Below are 25326 nucleotides of genomic sequence, written 5' to 3'. Positions count from 1 at the left end.
CAGACTCCTGAAACATTGCCCCCCATTTCCCAAGCAGTATAATCACACTTCAACTGCATTCAGGAATGTCCAAACTCACAGGTGTTTGTCTCCTGGTGTTCAAATGATATCAGACAGCTTGCATTCTCTGACAGGACATTAAGGACAAAATGCTCAAAATTGCCCAATTTTTCATGCTCACCCTGAGAAACCATGAGCAAGTTTCTCAGAAGTATTGAGACCCAGAAACTCCAGTGAAAGTCAACAAGATCTATAAAGGGTCAGAATGTTCAGAAATCAGGCCCAAGGCATCTGAAGTTGGGCATACAAAACTGGGAATGATACACTTAAAAATGCCAACATGAGTGCACATGGTCTTGATGAAAATGAAACTAGCCGAGTAATAAAATCCATTTTAACACAAAGACTGCAGTAAATGATTTTTTACAACACTGAGATGTTTTGTTTTATATATAATGAGAATACTCACTGCCTGCCAACAAAACTAATAATTTTTGTTACAGCACTAGTCACGTTTTAATAGAGTGAGCTTCATTACAGTGCACGTTTATTTTCACTGCTTCATGTACATTAACTATCATCTATATGTAAATATGTTTCAAGTCTATAGCTACAATGGTTTTATATAAAGATCTAACAGATCTTAGACTTTGATATAAGAGTATTCCCATTTGAAAGCCCAAGGTTTTATTTTCCCATCTACAGCATTTCCCACTTCTCTTCCATCAAGGTGCAGTGAGCTCTTAATTGACTGGAGCTTCAGAATAAAAAAAGTGTACTGTGCCTAGCTAAAAAATGAATTGGCAGCAACAATACTGGCAGTTTGATAGCAATGCTGAAGCTCAATCTCACTGAACTGCTATGGTGACAACTCACAATTTTTCCTCAAATATCAGTTTTGCCTCTCCTAAGTTCTACCTACCACAATCAAACATTCTACCATGAAAGCAGACAGTTTTTGAAAGGACAAACAACTCAAAAGTAATAATTTTAGTGTCTTTAAGGAAGATCCATGGATCATGGCACATACCTTAATATCAAGTTTTTGTCAGAGTATCCTTTATTTTCAATAAAATACACACACTATATTGGGCTTATATAGAGGTACATTTGTAAAAATTCATGGAGGATTCTCACTCAGTAATATGTGTTTGGGACATCAAAGACCGTGAATTCTTATTACAATGAACCCCTAGTCATGGTTTCTCTCAAAAACACAGAGTCTTTATTATTATATGTAAAAACCTAGCTGGAGACATTAATTGTCCAAAGCCACATGATGACTGGATGGTTGGTACTTTAAGGATGTCACAGCTGTGTCTTTTCTACTCCATAGCCTTGCCTATAAACAGAAGTTGCACTGATATAAATTCCATCAGTTCAGTGAAACTGATACAGATATTTGGGTGGAAAGCATTCCCACAGTTGGGCTTACAATAGTGCATGCTGCAACACCTGTGTCCACGTAGCAGCACTGTCAAGGTTCCTTCCCCACTCTGAACTTTAGGGTACAGATGTGGGGACCTGCATGGACACTTCTAAGCTTAATTACCAGCTTAGATCTGGTATCGCCGCCACCACCCCCAAGCACTACCTTTTTTTTTTGGGTAGTCTTGAGGGACTTCACCAATTTCCTGGTGAACACAGATCCAAACCCCTTGGATCTTAAAACAAGGAGAAATTAACCATCCCCCCTCCTTTCTCCCACCAACTCCTGGTGGATCCAGATCCAACCCCCTTGGATCTAAAAACAAGGAAAAATCAATCAGGTATTAAGAAAAAGGCTTTTAATTAAAGAAAAGAAAGGTAAAAGAAAACCCTCTGGGAGAGATTAGCATACCAGCTACTCTCACAGACAACAGATTCAAAACAGAGGATGTTCCCCGGGCACAAATTTAGTTACACAAAAAATACCCAAATTTGATAATACCCTTAATGATACCAAGACAAGTTACAAAGAAAATAAACATAAACCTATTTATCCCTTTCTAAAACTTACTACTCTGATAAGAGGCTGGTTCCTTGATCTTTTTCACTCCGGCTGAAACTGAAACGCTAAACAAAGGAAAACTTCCCTCCTTCCTTTTGAAACATCTTGTTCCCCCATTGGTTCCTCTGGTCAGGTGTCAGCTAGGCTAGGTGGACTTTTTAGCCCTTTACATGTAAAAGAGGCATTAACCCTTACCTATCTGTTTATGACAAGCACACTGAACCGATGTAAGCCTAGTGGAGTATGGAATGATGTTCTTATTCCATGGACTCCTGAACTACCTGCAGGCTCACTGCTAGATGGGAAGTTTCACACCATAGTGCACAATACGACTGGCATCTAAGGGTAGGTCCATATCTACCCGCCGGGTCGACGCGGAGAGTTCGACTTCTCGGAGTTCGAACTATCGCGTCTAATCTAGACGCGATAGTTCGAACTCCGAACGCGCTCCCATCAACTCCGAAACTCCACCACCGCGAACAGCGGCGGCGGAGTCGACGGGGGAGCCGCAGAGTTCGATCCCGCGGCGTCTGGACAGGTAGGAAATTCGAACTAAGGTAGTTCGACTTCAGCTACGCTATTCGCGTAGCTGAAGTCGCGTACCTTAGTTCGACACCCCCCCCTGTAGTGTAGACCAGGCCTAAGAGAATTGAAGGGGTAGAGATCAGACACCCATAATCTCTTTCATTGTATCCTGGAAGGCATCTGTTGTCTGCCCCAGTCCAAGCTCTTCACTGCGCATGTGGATGAGGGACAGAGGAATGCAGCTCTCATATCCATTGTTAGATAGGAAAGCCAATCCTGTTATACTGGGGAGGATTCCAAAGGCAGATAGAATTGCCAGAGGATAACCGGAGTATTGATGCCATTGAGGAGTTCCTGGTTGCCAGACAGGTCAGTTCTTCATTGAGCAGTGCAGTGTCAGATAGGAATGGGAGGACTTCTTGCTCCGGTGTTACTACATCAGTGTAAGTGCATGACCATATTGCCACTACCTCAATTTAATTAGTGATGTAGAACTGTATGACTTCTCCTATCTAAATGAGGAGAGTTGTATCAGTGCAATTTTTCTATGTAGAATAAGTCGTAGTAACTTCTGATACTCTTTGGAGCATGACTACAGAACTGTCATGCTTGAACATCTGAACAGAAGTGTATGCCTCTGCCCATCCATGACCATAAAAAAGCCTTAAGCTAAATTAGTGTGGATTCTAAATCCAAAGCTTTCAGAAGTCCAAGTAGTAAAAATCTGGTGAAAGTTTGATATTTACTTTAAAAAATAAAAATAAGAGATAAATAATGAATTAAATGAAAGCCAAAAGTCATACACAGTACAATACTAAATTTTGAGCTTGCTTACCTTCATCATAAATTTCTGCAGAGCCATGGGGGGCAGGGGGAAAAAGAGAAAACATACAATGAATATTTGCTCTCAGTCACTTCAAAATGTGCTGTGTTTTCCTTAAAATAGTGAACAAGATGCACTGAAGTAAAATCATATTTAAAAGCAGAATTTACTGTAATTGTATAATAATTATGGTATGTGCTATAAAGCGTATCTGCTCAAAACAATTCTTCATAACTTCTGTACAATAATTTCCTCAACTTTAGAGTATTATATTAAAGCATACATCAAATTAAATAGTTTTTATTGTGTAAATCAAAATGGAGTGCAGTGAACACAGGGGTCACAGTTGAAATATTTTAATAATGTTCTCTGCAAATGCTTACTAACTTCACTTCAGGTTTTCACATTCAAAATGCAGTGATCCAGACAGCAACACAACTGATAGCAGTGACTGTTATAAATATGCACGTACATAGTAAACTAGGAAAACAGAATTGCTACTGCTATTTCTTGCATATTAATTCTAAAGAATTACTCCAATGCCATATGCACTAAGATGCCAAACAATTATGGAAATCTATAATATAGTTTTCAAATAACTCATATATAAATTAAGTCAGCAGAAGAATTCTTCTAGTTCTAAAGTAGTTAGAATATGTGATAACTACTTATGCTAAACTATTGTTCCATCTTGTACTTAGTTGTACTCTGAGTACCTTTCCCAGACCTGAAGAACAGCTCTGTGTAGCTTGAAAGCTTGTCTCTCACACCGACAGAATCTGGTCCAATAAAAGATTATCCCACCCACCTTGTCTCTCTAATATCCTGGGACCAACATGGCTACACCAACACCCAGTAAGGGCTAAGACTAGTACAAATTATTTCTCCCTATGTGCTTTACCTAGCTTTGTCAACATTTAATTTAATCTAGCATCATGTTGCCCTTTCCAACTAAGTCCTTCAAGAACCTCAGTTTCAGCCAGTTTGCATGGTACTGAAGTAAGGTTCATTAGTTTATAATTCCTAGGATCACTTCTGTGCCTTTTCTAAAGACAGCCCCACTGGCCGGTGGTGCTGGAAGCAGTCAGAGAAACAGGGAGCCCTGGATCACTCCCACACACACTATTACACACTCTGTGCACCAGAAATAACCAGAGAGAGGATAGCCCTCAAGACCTTTCCTCCAGTCAGTAGTAATGGAGGGGCAACTCAGCATGGCAGGCACCTATCTGCACACAGTAAGGGGCACAGCTGCACAGTGCAAGCCTTAGGGGGAACCTCTGGACACACCCACACAAATTGGTACCACCTCAGCTATTTACCTACTGCTAACTGAACAGAACTAGAGCATTCTAGATACATCTGCCCCTCCCTGGTGAGAAAAGGTTCTTTAAAAAAAAAAAGCATCTTTAGACTGCATCTCCTGTATCTCATTCACTGCAAGAGGAGAATGCTGACTTTCAACAGCATTAACACACAGCTGAAAAAAAGAAAGGGAAGTGTGCTATGTATAACAGTTCCACAGCTATCGCAACATCTCCCCATGCTGAGACTCAGAGGCCCCACGCTACTGAAATCTCTGAAAATGGCTTTGGTGGACTCCCAGGAAAGGGGGTATACATTGGAGGCACTACTCCATGTGTTCTGATGCTCAGGGGCAGAAGGCTGGAAGTGGGGACACTCTTCCGCTCCATTATATTTGTCCCTCTCTATGCCTCACAGTGGAGGCAAACACAGGCCTCTAGGCTAGGAAAAATAATCCTGAATTTATCTTTGGAAATTAACTACACAGAGTTATACTATGAGATATCTTAATGCCATCCTAAGCAAGGACTTCAATACTGACCTTGAGAGATATTGCTTAGAGACAGAATTATATTGAAGTTTTTAAAAAAATATGTAATATAGATTTATATACATGAATGAAGTCTAACAGGGGAACAGATATGAAAACATTGAGTAAAATAATATCATCCATAACTAATTCTCTTCTTTCATTTTGATTTTTAACAGTAGGGAAAAGTTTGTTATAAGTTACATGCAACTCCCTTGGCCTATCAGTGAAGTTGCAATCATGTAATTGAGATCATAGTTTGCCCAAACATGTTTAGTCATATACACCTGTGAAAAGTGACTATATGTTTCCAAGTCCATTAACATTAACAAACCTTACAAACAACATCCATTTTAAGGATGCCACAACAATAAGCTCTATATTACAGGCACTAAAGTTCTGAGGAGTTATTGATTTTCATTTTAGTCATTAAGGCACAAAATAATATTTTATTTACTCTGAAATTTCAGGATCCATTGTAGATTCTCCTAATATTTAGAGGCATGGACCAGAAGACAGACTCAGTTCTGATGATACTTTGAGTTCTGAGATATTTCCACAATGAGAATTAAAGACTTTAGGATAAAACCCGCCCCACTGAAGTCAATGGGAGTTTACCATTGACTTCAATGAAGCCAGTATTTCTCCCCCTAGATTCACATTGGAGTTCATCACCATGTGTTATAGTTTAGAACACATTCAACTGGTATCTCATCTAGTAACCAGTTTATTAAGAAGATTGCTATAGTTGTGACTGTAATTTATAATACAATATATTGGTCTGTAAAAAACCAGATCATTGTTAAAATGCCTCCCTCTAGCCAATGATGCTACACAGTTCTTTTTTATTCATCTTTACATTGAGACTGACTCATACGGCATTGAACTGTAGCTCTCAATACAAATTAAAATATTTTGAATATCTAACACATTGTTTTTTCTCTGAAGATTTGCACATATGGATTTCCATAGATGTGCTGCTTGGCAGAAGGGCAATACAACTGTATACAGAAGCTTTGACGTTTTAATGTTTTTCCAGATGCAGGATCACACCAAGGTCCTGACCACTTGAAAGAGATGAAGTATCCTGACCTGATTCCAGTTTGGATAATCCCAATATCCTGGCCTAAATTCCCTACATTCAACTGCATATGGTATTTAATCTCTTGGGGCCAAATCCTGGGAAGAGAATCAAAGCCTACGTAAAGGGTTTTGTTCCACATGAATAGTATCTTGCTCTGGGGAACAGAATCCTCAGCCTCAAGCAGCCAGGCTGTCCGTGCTGCTGGACCACAACAACAAAAAACACAAAACAGAGAGTTGAGCCTTATTCTCCCTATAATATGGATTTGGCCCACTCGATGGGTGCAGCATACTGAACCACTAAGACACAGTCCTCCCACAGAGAGCTTAAGGGAAATGCTATGCAAGTTTCTCTCTGGGGATTATAGGAAGTGTACAGACACTTCCGCTTCTGCTGCCCCCCTGTGAAGCAAACACAGAGCTTTACAGCTGGTTGGAGCATTCTTACCCCAATTGTGCCTGATTTTTTGGTGCTAGGTGAAGTGATTCCTGTATATGGTAATTTACAAAGTGCTCTGGGTTCCCCTGATGGATGAAAGGGGAGATATAATGTAAAACATTATTTGATATTATCTACTGAAGTAGTTGCCATTTTCATAATTTAGACCACATTTTAGTACAGAGAGTGTTTCCTTACAATACACCCCTTTTATTCTTTATTGTGACATGCCTGTGACAGCTATAGTTATTGCTTACATGAAAAACTAATATTAGGAATGTCTTCGGTGCATTTTTAGCTAGGTTTTATTGTGGTTTAGCTGCTGGGAATAAGTAGAAATAGGCAGTCCAATGGGAACAGAGTTTTCTGCAGTCCATTGGTGATGCACGGATGACAGTTCTACAGCATGATGTTGAATGGTAAAGGGGAAAGGATTCATAATAGAATATTAAAAAGATATTTCTACTGTTGCATACAAAAATTCAGACCTCACATCAATTCAGCCTTGGAGAGAGAAGTGCATTTAGGCAACCACCACATTAATTTCCCTTAAATGGAACTGAGCTACAATCCCAAAAGTAAAGAGCTTCATCAAATCACATAATCCATAATACTCTTAGATTAATTTAAAATAATTATTTTTATGCACGACTTTCAGCCCTAGATTAAATTATGCCTTTACGCATTAGTATGTAAAACAGTAATTCCATATTAAAGACAACTTTTAGTATAACTCTTCATTTGAACCTCATGTGGTTCTCTCTCCCACCCTTCTCTCAATTTTCACTTAAGTCATCAAGATGAGTATATGCCTAAATTGGCTGACCATGTGGTGACATGGCTGAGACCCTTGTTCTTCCTCCATTTGCCATCTTTATACTTCGGGTGATGTCCAAAATAGGAACGTAAGTTCTTCAAGCCAAGGGCCATGTCTTTGTATTTGTTCTGGAATGTTCCTAACACACTTCTGCCCATAATGACATAAAATATCTATATTTCTATAGATGTACTTAGTGATACAGTGCACACAAGAAAATTCTCACATAACGTTCACATTCCCAGATGACTCGTTAAAAACATTTGAAACTGTAGTAATTAGCCCTCCTAAGCTATACAACTAATTACTTTTAAATGATATTGCAGATGTATTATACCCTTTGCTATACTTTGCTTTTAGTTCCTCATTGCCATTTTAACCTCTGAGACACCACTAGCTTCTTTTTTCTACTCATCTCCAAACTGTATTTCCTAGAGGCCAGCTCTTCTGTTTTATTCTGTTCAACTCATTTCCTGTTCCTCTCAATCCAGATTCTCTGTTATCTAACCAAGCTCCATGTGGGATTTGAAAGTAAGTGTTTTACAAAATATCTAAAATATGTTCCTCTCTCACTCTAAAAGATTTACTTGCATACTGATATCGCCATGTGGGTTGACACCGCCCCAGTATCCCTCTTACCACTACGCAATGTAGCCCACAGCAGAGGGGATGAAGGGCAGGCATCAGAATCCAAATAGGGACCACATATCTCAAAGAACCTCCAGTTACAGATAAGTAACCTCCTCCTCTTCAAGTGATGGTCCCTATATGGATTTCAGACGTGGGTAATTAGCAAGCAGTGCTCAGCGTGGAGATGGGTGCGAGGACTTGCAAGAAGTTACAATCTGAAGGACAGTGTGGCTGACTGCCGCATCTGCTACTGCTGCTGGGGCAATAGCATAGTGAGTGGTAAAGGTGTAGACAGAGCGCCACGTGGCCGAATGCACCAGTTCCAGAGTTGGACAGCTTCTGCACATAGAGAGGAAGACATGGAGCCACTTTGCTTGTTGATATAGACAACTGCTACCATGTTGTTGGATAGCAAGAGTGGAAAGAATGCCTGACAGACAAGACAGGCAGTTCTCAATTCCAGGACATTAACATGCATGCTGGCCTCTCTCGGTGCCAGAGGCCTTGGTCTGTATGACCATCCAGTTGGGCACCCCAACCAGTAAGGCAGGAGTCTGTGGTGAAAGTAGCCCGGGGGCTGGGAGATGTAAACCAGGACCTTGCACGGGTTGGTACACCACCTGAGGGAGGCCAGGACGATCCGGGGGAGCAGGACAGGCTTGTCTAAGAGGTTTGTCTGCAGATCAACCTATCAGCTCTTTTAGCAAGCTAAGAGCACCAAGGAACAGGGGTTCTGACTCTGGCTATGCGGCAGCAAGAGGGGACTGGAGCAGTGTCGACCCGCATGTCCTCTTACAGCCTCAGATGCAAGCACACGGACAATGCAGGACAGAAATGTGGGCCAATGGACACTACAACAAAACTGTTCTGGCGCATGGCACACATGCGCATCCACTTTTGGAATTCAAATAGGGACCATCACTTGAAGAAGAATATATTATTTTCTTTCATCTCGTTCTGTCACTATTTATACTTCCTTTATCTTAAAGAAAACATACCAGGAAAATAAAGCTCCTACATATTCAAGTATGGCAATGATATTTTTCAAGCAGTGGCAAGCTCTTTGGGCCCTATCACTTGACCTGCTGTCCGCAATTACACAGAAGCTTGGTTTTTGTGAACTCCAAAAGCATAACTGGATTAAAAAATTAGACTGTTGATGGAGGATAGATCCATCAATAGCTATTAGCCAAGACTGTCAGGGACACCACCCCATGGTGTTTGTGTCCCTAAACCTCCAACTGCCAAAAGCTGGGACTGGATGACAGAGCCCGAATCACTTGAAATTGTCCTGTTCTGTTCATTCTCTCTGAAGCATCTGGCATTGGCCACTGTTGGAAGACAGGATACTGGGCTAGATGAACCATTGGTATGACCATTCTCATGTTCTAAGAGGAAAGATAAATCATGAAAAAAAATTGTTTTACGCTCTCTATTCCCTGGATTTATACATTGAATTATTTTTTTTTGATAGTTTGCATTTTCATTTGCATTATTACTGGTGGAATGCATAGCAACCTCTATAATAAGATAGTCCAAGCATTTCCATTCTGAAAAGGGCATTTTCAATTTCTTTTTAACTTTGCATCTTTTCAGTTGAAATTTAGTATACTTGTTCTCAGTTATCTTTTTCCTGAAAATTTCACCAAAAATAGTTGCGCTGTTTTCAAACATGAAGGAGTATGGGAAAAAAGAGGCTTTTGTATTATTAATCTTTCTGAACTTTTTATGAGATGCTCTTAGTGCCTCAGAGGATGGTGATGGAAAGACAACATTTTGCAGATACATAGACCCTGATCCAGCAAAGCATTTAAGCAAATTCCTGTTTCTCTGATCAGGGCCACAGAAAGCCTTTCTCTGATCAAAAGCCCACTTAAGACAATGGAAAGACTTCCACGGGCTTTGTATCAGCCCCATAGTTTCTAGATTACAGATATGACTTTCAGTGATCGAATAAAATCACACATATTTGGCAGAATAGAAATAGTTTTAAAAAATTCACACATGTGCACTGGTTTATGTTTTACAACAACAATTTATTGTTGTTCCATGACTATGCACACCTGCATAAATAAAATCAGTGGAAATTTTCCAACAAGTAAATGATCTCTCTGCATTCTATGATTTGTTCATACATAAGGAAGCTGAATGGAATTTCAGTTTCCTGTGAAAAGTCTGTGAATGGATATATGGAATGAGGCAAGGGGTCCAGCCTCAATGATCACGTATTCAGTATATTGAACAGCTTTCTGCTTCTGTCTAGCAAATAGTTGCACATTTCTCCTGTGATTTTCAAGTTGCTATGTTCCTTTAATATGAACTGAATTAATCCAAAGTAGAGCTGGGTTTAATTTTTTGGACAAATAATTTATTCGCCAAAAAAGTGTAGTTCCAGTTGAGTCAAAACTACTCATGAATTCACCAAATAGTTTAAACTCTAAAACATTTTTTGGGACTCAGATGCAATTGATACCCTTACAATTTTTACCCCAGTGGTTAGAGCACTCACTCAGGTTCAATTCCCTCCTCTGCTAGATGTGGAAAAGGGATTTGGACTTGGGTCACCCACATTGCAGGAGAGTGCCCTAAACTGATGCGTTATAGCATGGGTCTCTTGCTGTTTTTGCAAAGTGGAATAGCATCAACAGATCAGTGGAGGAGGGATTTGAACATGGATCTCCCAAGTCCTAGGTGACTCCCCTAACCACTACACTGTAGAGTAATTCTCTCACTCTAGCCCCATGACTATTCATTGTCATTATGAAAGACTATGAAATTGCCACTGTGCATGACAATCAACACTCATGGGGCCATAGAGAAAAAAGTTTTCCTTTGATTTTTTGGAACCAAACAACAAAAAAATCTGTTATTTACTCAGCTCTAATCCAAATAATATATACCAAAAAACATACTAAAGGCCAGATGCCCAGCCTTGGTTAAGTCCTCTTAACAACCTCCAGGAGCGCAAGGGCCACTTAAAACTACCCTAAAGTTGGGGATTTTTCTAAAGCTAGAGAAATTTCACAGTGATTTAAAGCTAGCACAGCTGGCTTTATACCACCTACTCCACACCCTCCAGACAGGAAGCTCTCCGAACGGGGCTACAGCAGAGATGGTCAAGACACTGGTATACTGAGTTAAGCACTGTGATTAATCTAACTTTCACCAGGGGTCAGTTCAATCCCAGTATCCTAGGAGGAGTAAGGTAGTTTAGAGTCATCTTTCCCACCCCAGCTACACATGCTTGGCACAATAAGGATCCAGCCCAAGATTTCTGATGTTATGAAAAACAGGACTTAGCAACTTAAACTTTTCTCCAAAGCAGAAATACAGAGAATGCTCAGATACCTGGCTTATTCTTATAATTGGATGAATATCTTCAAGAATTATTATTTTGGTTAAGCAGTAAACAGTGTCAGAATGTGCATTATTAGGCTTCCAATTCATATCTCAAGTGCTTTGTAAAGCACAAGGGCCAGGGCCAGATTGACTTGTCACTGAGTTCTAGGCCCCTACTTTCTTAAGGCTAACAACAAACAGCCATGCAAGTACACCCACCATGGCCAGGCGGCAGATTTGCTGGAACCAGCTTCTCATCCTGCTGCTGCTCAGGGCACTGCTCACCATGCCGGAGGGGCAGCCAAGCCAAATGTGAGTGAATGGTGTTATGACCTGGTGCACTGGATTGCAGAACAACGAGATCAGCTGCCCATCTGTCACAGTGAGCAACACCCTGAGCAGCAGCAGGATGAGCTGCCGGTCCCAACAGATCCATACCATAGCTAGCCCAGTCACAGTGAGTATGATGCTTGTTGCCACCGCTCCCTTTCCCACCACAAATTTGTGTCTTAGCCACATGCCGAGTTTTCCTATGTGTTAATCCGACCCTGACAAGGACAGGTGCTTCTACAGCCAAATACTGCATATCCTGGTGTGGCATATTACAAACAATGTATTTATCCCAAATCCCAAAATGTATTTTATGTTGAAAAAATACTATTTACTACTATGCCAGAAAAAAAATGCTAGAAGTTGGTGCAAAGTTGTGACATCACTAAGATTCCAATCAACTAATAAGAACTTGACTTTAGTCATGGCCCAAGTTACCTCTCAATTACACTGATGCACTGCCAATAAAAACAATGGAGTCACATGGGATAACCTGAGAGGAGCATTTGACCCTCGCTGTTTAAAAATACACTCCATTCTCTATCAACACATAGTTCACTAATGCTTTGTGACAGAGTTCCTCCTCTACTTTGGTGGGTCCTGTGCTTATTGACAGATTAGCTCACCTCAGTGATCTTCCCCTCTGGTGGAACCCACAGTCTGGGTCAACTCCTCCTGTGTCTGATCAGGAGTTGGGAGGTTTGGGGGGAACCTGGGCCCGCCCTCTACTCCGGGTTCCAGCCCAGGGCCCTGTGGATTGCAGCTGTCTATAGCGCCTCCTGTAACAGCTGCATGACAGCTACAACTCCCTGGGCTACTTCCCCATGGCCTCCTCCAAACACCTTCTTTATCCTCACCACAGGACCTTCCTCCTGGTGTCTGATAACGCTTGTACTCCTTAGTCCTCCAGCAGCGCACCCTCTCACTCTCAGCTCCTTGTGCCTCTTGCTCCCAGCTCCTCCCTCCCTCCCTCACACATACACACACACACACACCACAAACTGAAGTGAGCTCCTTTTTAAACCCAGGTGCCCTGATTAGCCTGCCTTGATTGGCTGCAAGTGTTCTAATCAGCCTGTCTGCCTTACTTAGTTCTAGCAGGTTCCTGATTACTCTGGTGCAGCCCCTGCTCTGGTCACTCAGGGAACAGAAAATTACTCATCCAGTGACCAGTATATTTGCCCTCTACCAGACTCCTGTACCCCACAGGTCTGGGTCTGTCACAGCTTGTATAAAGCATTTGAGATCCTCAGATATAAAAATTGTTCTGCTACCCTTATATTAAGCATACACTTACAATTAGAATGTAACAATCTATAACTGTTGAATTAATATTTATTAACTAGCTATTAAATATGTATTAATCCTCTATAACTGGAACCTTAATAAGACATGTAACTATAGAACTGCTATTGTTCCCATTTACATACAGAAACAGGATGCCACAGATTTTCCAGACTATTTGCAGATAAAATTAAGGACTGATGTATCATGAAGGTCTTTAGACTTTCCAGGCCAAATTTTCAAAAGGGCCTCTACCTTCTTTCCATTTGAATGTGCATAAGCACCTTCACCCATAGGTGGGCAGATGATAGAAATTACATAGGATAATTACACAGGAAAAAACTATTTGTGCAAATGGATTTTTTACATGGAAATTATATCACATGTTTGCACAGAGACCCCCGCCCTGCATCTCAAATCCTGATACAGGCTGCACATTTATAAACCATTTAAATTTATATATTCTGAGGCAGCTGTTCATCATTTTAAAATATTCAGCACACAGAGAATTTGGAGCTCCATAAAACGACACCTATCATTTACTAGTATTAACAATTATCTTATTGCCATGCATTGCGAAATTACAATGTGTGCACTGGAAAAAGACAGTGAGGTTTTACAGGATGGAGTTAAAACATTAGATAGCAAGGCTCAAAATTGTAAGGCAATAGTCAGAATTTTTTAGGGCTTAATATTACAATAGAAGTAATAATTACAAAAGATATAATAATGAAAATCATTTCTGTGTGTGATTTTTGATGGAAAAATTATTCCGAAATTACCAGGCCCTGCCTGATAATGTAATAGCCTCTCTTTTGAGCCCTGCAAGTTCAAGTGTTATGACACACACAGGATACCAAAACAGACAGATTAGAATTAATGGCAAACATGGAATATTTTTGATCAAGCAAATAAAAGAGAGAAGCACATACCCATTTTTCCACATCAACTAGCTGTAGAAAGAAAAAGCAAAAAAATCAGTCATCTATATCTTTGAATATAGTGAACCACAGTTTCACATTTTCAGAAATCTCTAACAGGGATGAGTAAAAAGAAGCCATTGCCTATTTATCTCCCCTCCTCCCCCATATGCCAACAGCTATCTTTTTCAGAATATTAATTTCTGCAAAGTACTTCAAATTTTGAAAGCCTAAAATGTCGACCATAAAGTCTGATAATTAACTATAAGGTTAACGCACATTTGGAGTTCAATTAATTCAATACTAAATTCTAGAACACAAATCTAACTGTATTCTGAAGTACGCTGCAGGCTTCCACACTAAAGAATCTGCCTGTTCTCCCCTCTGTGTGCTCAGCCACAACAGCAAACGTTTTGCTTCAGAGGGTATAATGGCTTCCCTCCAATATTTGTCATTTTAAGGGGATGCTATGAGATAGAAAACTAATATGGGAGGAGGGTATAACAACCCTCATCTCTGCACAGTCACCTGGAACATATAATTCCCAACATCAATGGACATTATGTGCAAAACAGTAGAAAACAACACACCAAAGTGTCATTTTATACACATTTGGGGAGGGGCAGGGAGATCTGTCTTAGTCAATCAGGTTCAATGTTTAATAAGGTAATTCATTTAAAAATTATCCCCTCGTAAAATGTTTGGGCCCTCTTTATAAAGTTTCAGAAAGACAAAGGACTGTCTACCGAAATACACTGGCTGCCACTAAAAAAAAATTAGTATTTCACCAAACTACCATGTCTAAGATAGCTCTGTATTTCCTTATACTTAGAATAAAAAAATACTGCAATAGAGTATATCATATGCTCTAGTGTTTTACTCCTAACTAATGCTGATCTTTTGTTAACGGAGACCACTGTAGTAGTTCTTTATAATTTTCACTTGATACTTTAGAGCAAAAAAAGAGTAATTTTAAAAAAATGTTTTGGTTTCTTATTACCCAAGGAATCCCTATGATATAATGATTGCTCCAGTCCCAAATGTAGGTTTTATTATAAAAGCTGTTTAATAAATATCAAATATTTTCTTTGTATTATATATAATTTCAATTATTAGAGAGTTTTGGATTTTCAACACTACCACATTCCACTAGTGGAGAAGAAAAACTGTTATACAACTTTCAACTTGTCATTCGTTCTTAGTTTTCTGGGATTTTGACTGTTTGGATTGAGATTCATTATGACAATTCTATGAATTGTCAATAACATGTATTACCTTAACCCTGGGTTTGTTATCTGCTGCAGTCAACATTAGAGAAGCCTTTCAAAATTATGCTATGTTTTTAAATAAATTAAGATGGATAAGAAATAACGACAAGCCATGCTATACAAAAACAGGTAAGACCTAAAGCCAAAAGAAAGCAGTAAGACAAAAGATGTCTTAGTAGATGAAAAGGAATAGTCAGGTTAATTTCACTTGAGAGTTTGCCATTCATCATCTTGTTTTCTTGACATCCCTTATACTGAAATTGCACGTGTGTGCTATTTTGCTTCACAATCAGATGGAAGGTTGATCCAAGAGAGCTAAATTAATTAAAGCTATATCATGTTGCCATGGTTCTTCAGGAAGTTTTCCTGCTAATCCAAATTTTACTTAAGTGAATTGGGCAGCGAGAATTGTTTTTGGGAAGGCTGTGAATCCACTTAAAGCTCAAGCTGCATTATTACTTGTATTAATCAATTGCCTCCTTATTGCTGACTTGTCTATTTGTTTTAGCAGACAGCAAAAACATTTTACAGTTTCAAGAGTCAAGCTTAATTTTAGACCACGTTCTGAGATGCTGCAGTACACATTGTACCCGTGTACTGGCGCTCGCAAAACCCTCCCTTTGCAAGTACTTACAGGCTTTTGAACATGTACAAAAAGGACATGTACAGACTGGTCTATGGGTGGAATTGCTTGAGCTGTACACATGTATATCAAGTTTTGCAAGCATAATGGCGCATGGGCAATTTTGTGGATGCACCCCTGGGGCCTACCTTTGAGGGAATGACCCTTAATCTAGTGTAAGAATATACACTGGCACATCAGAAAAAGGCAGGCTAATAAACAGGGACAAGTTTTTAAAGTGCTTGTACACAAATGCCAGAAGTCTAAATAATAAGATGGGTGAACTAGAGTGCCTTGTGATAAAGGAGGATATAGATATAATAGGCATCACAGAAACCTGGTGGACTGAGAGCAACCAATGGGACACAATCATTCCGGGGTACAAAATATATTGGAAGGACAGAACAGGTCGTGCAGGGGGAGGAGTGGCACTATATGTGAAAGAAAGTGTAGATTCAAATGAAATAAAAATCTTAAGCAAATCCACATGTTCCATAGAGTCTCTATGGATAGAAATTTCATGCTCTAGTAAAAATATAACATTAGGGATCTATTATCGACCACCTGACCAGGACAGTAATAGTGATGATGAAATGCTAAGGGAAATTACAGAGGCTATCAAAATTAAGAACACAATAATAGTGGGGGATTTCAATTATCCCCATATTGACTGGGAACATTTCACTTCAGGATGAAATGCAGAGATAAAATTTCTCGATACTTTAAATGACTGCTTCATGGAGCAGCTGGTACGGGAACCCACAAGGGGAGAGGCAACTCTAGATTTAATCCTGAGTGGAGCGCAGGAGCTGGTCCAAGAGGTAACTATAGCAGGACCGCTTGGAAATAGTGACCATAATACAATAGCATTCAACATCCCTGTGGTGGGAAGAACACAACTGCCCAACACTGTGGCATTTAATTTCAAAAGGGGGAACTATACAAAAATGAGGGGGTTAGTTAGACAAAAGTTAAAAGGTACAGTGACTAAAGTGAAATCCCTGCAAGTTGCATGGGCCCTTTTTAAAGACACCATAATAGAGGCCCAACTTCAATGTATACCCCAAATTAAGAAAAACAGTAAAAGAACTAAAAAAGAGCCACCGTGGCTTAACAACCATGTAAAAGAAGCAGTGAGAGATAAAAAGACTTCCTTTAAAAAGTGGAAGTCAAATCCTAGTGAGGCAAATAGAAAGGAGCACAAACACTTAAGTGCAAGAGTGTAATAAGAAAAGCCAAAGAGGAGTTTGAAGAACGGCTAGCCAAAAACTCCAAAGGTAATAACAAAATGTTTTTTAAGTACATCAGAAGCAGGAAGCCTGCTAAACAACCAGTGGGGCCCCTTGATGATCAAAATACAAAAGGACGATAAAGTCATTGCGGAGAAACTAAATGGATTCTTTGCTTCAGTCTTCACGGCTGAGGATGTTAGGGAGATTCCCAAACCTGAGCTGACTTTTGTAGGTGACAAATCTGAGGAACTGTCACAGATTGAAGTGTCACTAGAGGAGGTTTTGGAATTAATTGATAAACTTAACATTAACAAGTCACCGGGACCAGATGGCATTCACCCAAGAGTTCTGAAAGAACTCAAATGTGAAGTTGCGGAACTATTAACTGTGGTTTGTAACCTGTCCTTTAAATCGGCTTTGGTACCCAATGACTGGAAGTTAGCTAATGTAACGCCAATATTTAAAAAGGGCTCTAGGGGTGATCCCGGCAATTACAGACCGGTAAGTCTATCAGTACTGGGCAAATTAGTTGAAACAATAGTAAAGAATAAAATTGTCAGACACATAGAAAAACAAACTCTTGAGCAATAGTCAACATGGTTTCTGTAAAGGGAAATCGTGTCTTACTAATCTATTAGAATTCTTTGAAGGGGTCAACAAACATGTGGACAAGGGGGATCCGGTGGACATAGTGTACTTGGATTTCCACAAAGCCTTTGACAAGGTCCCTCACCAAAGGCTCTTACGTAAATTAAGCTGTCATGGGATAAAAGGGAAGGTCCTTTCATGCATTGAGAACTGGTTAAAGGACAGGGAACAAAGGGTAGGAATTAATGGTAAATTCTCAGAATGGAGAGGGGTAACTAGTGGTGTTCCCCAAGGGTCAGTCCTCGGACCAATCCTATTCAATTTATTCATAAATGATCTGGAGAAAGGGGTAAACAGTGAGGTGGCCCAGTTTGCAGATGATACTAAACTTCTCAAGATAGTTAAGACCAAAGCAGATTGTGAAAAACTTCAAAAAGATCTCACAAAACTAAGTGATTGGGCAACAAAATGGCAAATGAAATTTAATGTGGATAAATGTAAAGTAATGCACATTGGAAAAAATAACCCCAACTATACATACAACATGATGGGGGCTAATTTAGCTACAACGAGTCAGGAAAAAGATCTTGGCGTCATCGTGGATAGTTCTCTGAAGATGTCCACGCAGTGTGCAGAGGCGGTCAAAAAAGCAAACAGGATGTTAGGAATCATTAAAAAGGGGATAGAGAATAAGACTGAGAATATATTATTGCCCTTATATAAATCCATGGTACGCCCACATCTCGAATACTGTGTACAGATGTGGTCTCCTCACCTCAAAAAAGATATTCTAGCACTAGAAAAGTTTCAGAAAAGGGCAACTAAAATGATTAAGGGTTTAGAGACGGTTCCCATACGAGGAAAGATTAAAGAGGCTAGGACTCTTCAGCTTGGAAAAGAGAAGACTAAGGGGGGACACGATAGAGGTATATAAAATCATGAGTGATGTTGAGAAAGTGGATAAGGAAAAGTTATTTACTTATTCCCATAATACAAGAACTAGGGGTCACCAAATGAAATTAATAGGCAGCAGGTTTAAAACAAATAAACAAATAAAAGGAAGTTCTTCACGCAGCGCACAGTCAACTTGTGGAACTCCTTACCTGAGGAGGTTGTGAAGGCTAGGACTATAACAATGTTTAAAAGGGGACTGGATAAATTCATGGTGGCTAAGTCCATAAATGCCTATTAGCCAGAATGGGTAAGAATGATGTCCCTAGCCTCTGTTCGTCAGAGGATGGAGATGGATGGCAGGAGAGAGATCACTTGATCGTTGCCTGTTAGATTCACTCCCTCTGGGGCACCTGGCATTGGCCACTGTCGGTAGACAGATACTGGGCTAGATGGACCTTTGGTCTGACCCAGTACGGCCTTTCTTATGTTCTTATATTATGTTCTTATACTTCGACTGGAAATCCTTCCATTCTTAACTATGGCCAAATCCTGCAGCCTTTAGTCCTTCCTCAGGCAAAATCGTCACTAAAACCATATTACATACACTTATTATTCTAGGAAAGCCTCTCATTCTTGCTGTAAATAGTGAGAATGCTAGGGTGAAATCCTGGTCTTAATGAAGTCAATGGTCAAACTGCTATTAACTTCAATAGGGTCAGGAAATCACACTACTGTAGATATTGCAATATATTTTTCACAGCATGGTGATAAATACACCAGCAGCCATTCTGCATTAATGCTGCCATATTTCTAAGGCTGGTGATGTCAAGGGAAGCTGCTGCAGGCTCCGTACTTTTCAAAAATCAAGCCACTTATGTAAATGCCTCAGTACTGCCTTAAGATACTAACTTTTACAAACCTGGCCTGTAAATATTGCCATTTTCCTCTACCATTATTTATTACACAGGACAACAAAAGCCCAATGAAATATGGAAGGCAATATAAGTAGTGTTCATAGACTCTGATGTCTATATTAAAACTTTGGCCAAAAGAAAGAAAATAGCATTTGCTAAGACTGGATAACTAATATGCAAAATGCTTAACTGACGAAGGAATATTTCTTGAATGTATGTAGGGAATGAATGCTATTACAGTTATGAGGACATTCTGTCTGAATTAGAAGTACCGTACTAGTCCATTAGAGAACACTCCCATCTGCAAATTAAAAATAAACTCATCTAATTGGAGATAATCACCTTCAGGAGGCCTACTCTAAGGACAGGAGTATACGACCACCTCGTGCTGGGATTCAATATGTGTAGTGCTGTAAACAGCAGAATGAGGTTCCAGGGTTATATTCTTTGACTTTGTGGGGTTGGAATTAGAGCTAGACAACATTTTTTGTACAATTTTTTTTTTCCTGTGGAAAATAAAGATTCAGCGACACTAATGTTGAGCATGAGTCCGTTTTGCTGAGCTGTTTTGATTTAAAAAAAATTCAACATTTTTTAAATGAAACATTTTAATTTTTCAGTTCAAAGTGACTATTTCTAATGAAAAAATCAAAACCATTAACAATTATTAAAATTGAAAAAAAACCTTTCAATTTTGTCAAAATAAAATATTTCGTTCAACCCAAAAATAATTTTTGATTCACCAAAGAGTTAAAAGAATTCATTTTCAGTTCATCCCAAGTGATTTTTTTCACAACGGCCAACAAGGCAAAATATATGAGAGAGAGAGAGAGAGAGAGGTTTTTCCACACACCTGTAGCTGGAATAAGGTTGATATTCCCATGAAGCATATAACATTAGGATTTGTACAATACTTTCTTTTCATGACCATACTGACAACATACTACAGAGCATTCACCTTTTGCTTGGACACACTTGTACAAGCACACTAAAGCTCTCCTGAAGGAACTTAAGGCTGTTTCACTCGTTTAACATGGTAGTTAGCTGCGGACTTTGCACCAGCCAATGGAATAAGTTCTATTTCTTGGCTTTTCTTTTGGTGTCCATGAAAGAAATCATCATATTATCCAAGTATTCATTTTAAATCTGTCAGGTCTCAGATGAAGGACTGGTTTTGCAACAGCAGACCGCTGTGAAATCTCAAGATTCAATTCTAGGTTAATCAAGCCTGAAAGCAATAGTCTCTTCAGCCAGAAAGGCATAAACAGTATCACCGCTACTGTCTCATTCCTATCATATGTATTGCTGTGAATAGCAGCGGAAAAGGTAAAAAGACATACAGCAGGGACCTTGCCCATTTTGCAAGAGGTCATTCTCCATCTCACCTCCTGGGTCTTGAAACAGGGAAACAAAAGAGCACTTTATTGTACACTTTATCCAGATGCACACCAATAAAGAACCAGCCCACCAAACTGACTTCCCATGAGTGAGATATTTCTGGGTATAGGAGTCACTCTGCTAATCCAATTTTCTAGAATTTAAGTTGTGGTGTTCATCTTCTCCTCAGTGAGAAGTGTACATTCAGAGAGGAAAACTTTGCTCCACCCAAGATGGAACTTCGCTCTCAGAGATAAGGCTGATCACATTCTTCCTAGTGATTTATGAAAACTCTATCAGACATGTTGACTGCCATGACCTACACAGGTCTGTTATCTCTAGAAGGGATACTGCTTCAAGACCTCAATGTACCATTGTGCTATAGTGGGTGGATGTTGTGCTCTCTCTTTTTGGTATTCATTCCTTGATATGAATTGGGAAGATCCCTTAAAAAATGGGATTCTCTGCATTCACCAGCTGAGAGAATACAGAATATACAACTAGAGCTGGATCTCTTCTAATGGATGAGATAGGGTGGGATGCAGAGGAGAGACCTGGAATTATTGGACAGAACTCATCTGAACGCTAGAACAGTGGTTCTCAAACTAGGACCGCCGCTTGTTTAGGGAATGCCCCTGGCGGGCCGAGACGGTTTGTTTACCTGATACGTCCACAGGTTCGGCCGATCACGGCTCCCACTGGCCGCGGTTCACCGCTCCAGGCTAATGGGGGCTGTAGGACCTTCCCCTTGGCCTGGAGCGGTGAACCGTGGCCAGTGGGAGCCGCGATCAGCCGAACCTGTGGATGCAGCAGGTAAACAAACCGGCCCGGCGTGCCATGGGCTTTCTCTGAACAAGCAGCAGCCCTAGTTTGAGAACCTCTGATCTAGAATATTGAAGCATGCCTGTGTGTGGGATCAGAAGTCGCAACAGGCTCCAATAAGAATTAATTTTCTGTTTCTGTGACACTACTTGTTTTCCTTTATGGCCATCTTTATCTTCTGTTAACATTCTTCTGAGATGGGATCTGATACCTGATAGCATTCATCCTCAGCCCAAGCCTAGGATTGATTTCTCTGGCACAAGAAAGAAGTAGTTCGGGACTATTTAGAAAAGCTGGAGGAGCACAAGTCCATGGGGCCGGATGCACTGCATCCGAGGGTGCTAAAGGACCTGGCCGATGAGATTGCTGAGCCATTGGCCATTATCTTTGAAAAATCATGGCGATCGGGGGAGGTCCCGGATGACTGGAAAAAAGCTAATGTAGTGCCCATCTTTAAAAAAGGGAAGAAGGAAGATCCGGGGAACTACAGGCCAGTCGGTCTCACCTCAGTCCCTGGAAAAATCATGGAACAGGTCCTCAAGGAATCAATTCTGAACCACTTAAAGGAGGGGAAAGTGATCAGGAACAGTTAGCATGGATTCACCAAGGGCAAGTCATGCCTGACTAACCTAATTGCCTTCTATGATGAGATAACCGGCTCTGTGGATGAGGAGAAAGCAGTGGATGTGCTATTTCTGGACTTTAGCAAAGCTTTTGATACAGTCTCCCACAGTATTCTTGCCAGCAAGTTAAAGAAGTATGGGCTGGATGAATGGACGGTAAGGTGGATAGAAAACTGGCTAGATGGTCGGGCTCAACGGGTAGTGATCAATGGTTCCATGTCTAGTTGGCAGCCAGTATCAAGTGGAGTGCCCCAAGAGTCGGTGCTGGGGCCGGTTTTGTTCAATATCTTCATTAACGATCTGGAGGATGGTGTGGACTGCACCCTTAGCAAGTTTGCAGATGACACTAAACTGGGAGGAGTGGTTGATACTCTGGAGGGTAGGGATAGGATACAGAGGGACCTAGACAAATTAGAGGATTGGGCCAAAAGAAATATGATGAGGTTCAACAAGGACAAGTGCAGAGTCCTGCACTTAGGACGGAAGAATCCCATGCACTGCTACAGACTAGGGACCGAATGGCTGGGTAGCAGTTCTGCAGAAAAGGACCTAGGGGTTACGGTGGACGAAAAGCTGAATATGAGTCAATAGTGTGCCCTTGTTGCCAAGAAGGCTAATGGCATTTTGGGTTGTATAAGTAGGGGCATTTCCAGCAGATCAAGGGATGTGATCATTCTCCTCTATTCAGCACTGGTGAGGCCTCATTTGGAGTACTGTGTCCAGTTTTGGGCCCCACACTACAAGAAGGATGTGGATAAATTGGAGAGAGTCCAGCGGAGGGCAACAAAAATGATTAGGGGGCTGGAGCACATGACTTATGAGGAGAGGCTGAGGGAACTGGGATTGTTTAGTCTGCAGAAGAGAAGAATGAGGGGGGATTTGATAGCTGCTTTCAACTACCTGAAAGGGGGTTCCAAAGAGGATGGATCTAGACTGTTCTCAGTGGTAGAAGATGACAGAACAAGGAGTAATGGTCTCAAGTTGCAGAGGGGGAGGTTTAGGCTGGACATTAGGAAAAACTTTTTCACTAGTAGGGTGGTGAAGAACTGGAATGGGTTACCTAGGGAGGTGGTGGAATCTCCTTCCTTAGAGGTTTTTAAGGTCAGGCTTGACAAAGCCCTGGCTGGGATGATTTAGTTGGGTTTGGTCCTGCTTTGGAGCAGGGGGTTGGACTAGATGACCTCCTGAGGTCCCTTCCAACCCTGAGATTCTATGATGTGAGTGTTCATCCTGTATCCAAGAACTATATCACTGTATGTGTTTGTTTCAGCTTTGTCTCTGTACAGAACTCTGGTAAAAAAGATTGTCTGGGAAGAGATTGATAAATTTTCTTCTTCCCTAAAGCTAATATTTCTTGCTACCATGTTCCTGGATACCCCAGGAGCAAATGTAAGACCAAATGGCAATAATCAAAGCTCGGGGTGGGAAAAAAGAAAGGCTCCCATCCATCTGCAGAACAAAAATAATTGTCTGGAATGGTGACATGGGAATGCTTTGAAGGTAAGTCTCCACTGAGAATTTATTTTGCTGTTTCAGAGCGGGCCCTGCTCTGTTTGTCTCCAATTCTGAGGGTAGAAATAGGATGTGGAGTGGGTTGTAATGTTCTGATCTAAAGTAGATGATGGATGATTTTATTCATGTCATGAATAAAACCCCTTCCATAAGTTGCTGAGACTGGGGATGGGGTAATGCTGTTCCTGTAATTCTTCCACAGTTCCATAGGGAACCCTTCTTGGACATAAGAATGTAAGAACACCATACTGGGTCAGACCAAAGGTTCATCTAGCCCAGTACACTGTTTTCCAACAGTGGCCAATGCCAGGTGCTTCAGGGGCAATGAACAGAACAGGTAATCAAGTGATCCACTCCGTTACCCATTCCCAGCTTCTAGCAAACCTCTAGAGGTTAGTGACACCAACCCTGCCCATCCTGGCTAATAGCCATTGATGGACCTATCCTCCATGAATGTATTTAGTTCTTTTTTGAACCCTGTTATAGTCTTGGCCTTCACAACATCCTTTGGCAAAGAGTTCCACAGGTTGACTGCATTGTGTGAAGAAATACTTCTTTCGTTTTAAACCTGCTGCCTATTAATTTCATTGGGTGACCCCTAGTTTTTGTGTTATAAAAAGGAGCAAGTAACACTTCCTTATTTACTTTCTCCACACCAGTCATGATTTTACAGACCTCTATCATATCCCCCCCTTAGTCGTCTCTTTTCCAAGCTGAAAAGTCCCAGTCTTATTAATCTCTCCTCAAATGGAAGCTGTTCCATATCCCTAATCATTTTTGTTGTCCTTTACTTAACCTCTTCCAATTCCATATATCTTTTCTGAGATGGGGTGACCAGATCTGCACACAGTATTCAAGATGTGGGCATACCACGGATTCATATAGAGGCAACATGATATTTTCTGTCATCTTATCTATCCCTTTCCTAATGATTCTTACTCTCATTTGATCAAAGCTATACATAGTTATTTTTGTTCCCAGATTGAAAGGACTTGGCATTAATCTGAAGTCTAATTCTGACAGCTGCCCTCTATTGCCTCAGAGCTATTAGCGTTGCACTTTTTCTAGCTATTACTTGAAAAGAAGTATTTTTTTTCTTGTTGCAATTCATTGGAATGCTTCAGTCTGCCATACAACTGGATTCCTTTCTACGCTATCTTGCATAAGTCAGGATTGTATGTCAACTTTTCTGACTCTGAATAGCCTGAGTTTGCCATAATGTTTCCCAGTATATCACTAGCTAGAAACTGAGGTGTCTGCGTTTTGAATCCCAAGTACCAAACCCCATATACCTGCATGAAACAGGTTTGAATGCCACTTTCCCCTCTCCCCCGCACCCAGGGAGAAGGTCTTTACTATCATATGCTGTTTAGGTTAAGGGACCATACTTGTATCACTGTCCTGTCCACCCATATTAGTGTTCCTTGTGAAAGCATATGGGGGCACTTGTACTGTTAGGT

The 25326-nt window shown here is 40.5% G+C and overlaps 1 protein-coding gene across 1 annotated transcript in view; it reads right to left on the bottom strand.

Annotated features, from left to right (window-relative positions):
• RYR2 (ryanodine receptor 2) overlaps positions 1-25326 on the bottom strand; it is a gene marked incomplete at its 5' end in the record, with an annotated part of 534914 nt that overhangs the window by 447934 nt on the left and 61654 nt on the right. Inside the window, 2 exons of the mRNA XM_045010317.1 lie at positions 3351-3365; positions 14027-14047. Coding sequence (XP_044866252.1) covers positions 3351-3365; positions 14027-14047 — 36 coding nt within the window. The remainder of the gene's footprint in view (positions 1-3350; positions 3366-14026; positions 14048-25326) is intronic.

This window comes from Mauremys mutica, chromosome 3, assembly GCF_020497125.1.
Source record: "Mauremys mutica isolate MM-2020 ecotype Southern chromosome 3, ASM2049712v1, whole genome shotgun sequence".
Classification (NCBI taxonomy): Eukaryota; Metazoa; Chordata; order Testudines; family Geoemydidae; genus Mauremys; species Mauremys mutica.
The sequence above is the reverse complement of the archived record's forward strand: the minus strand, read 5'-3'. Positions and strand labels throughout refer to the sequence as shown.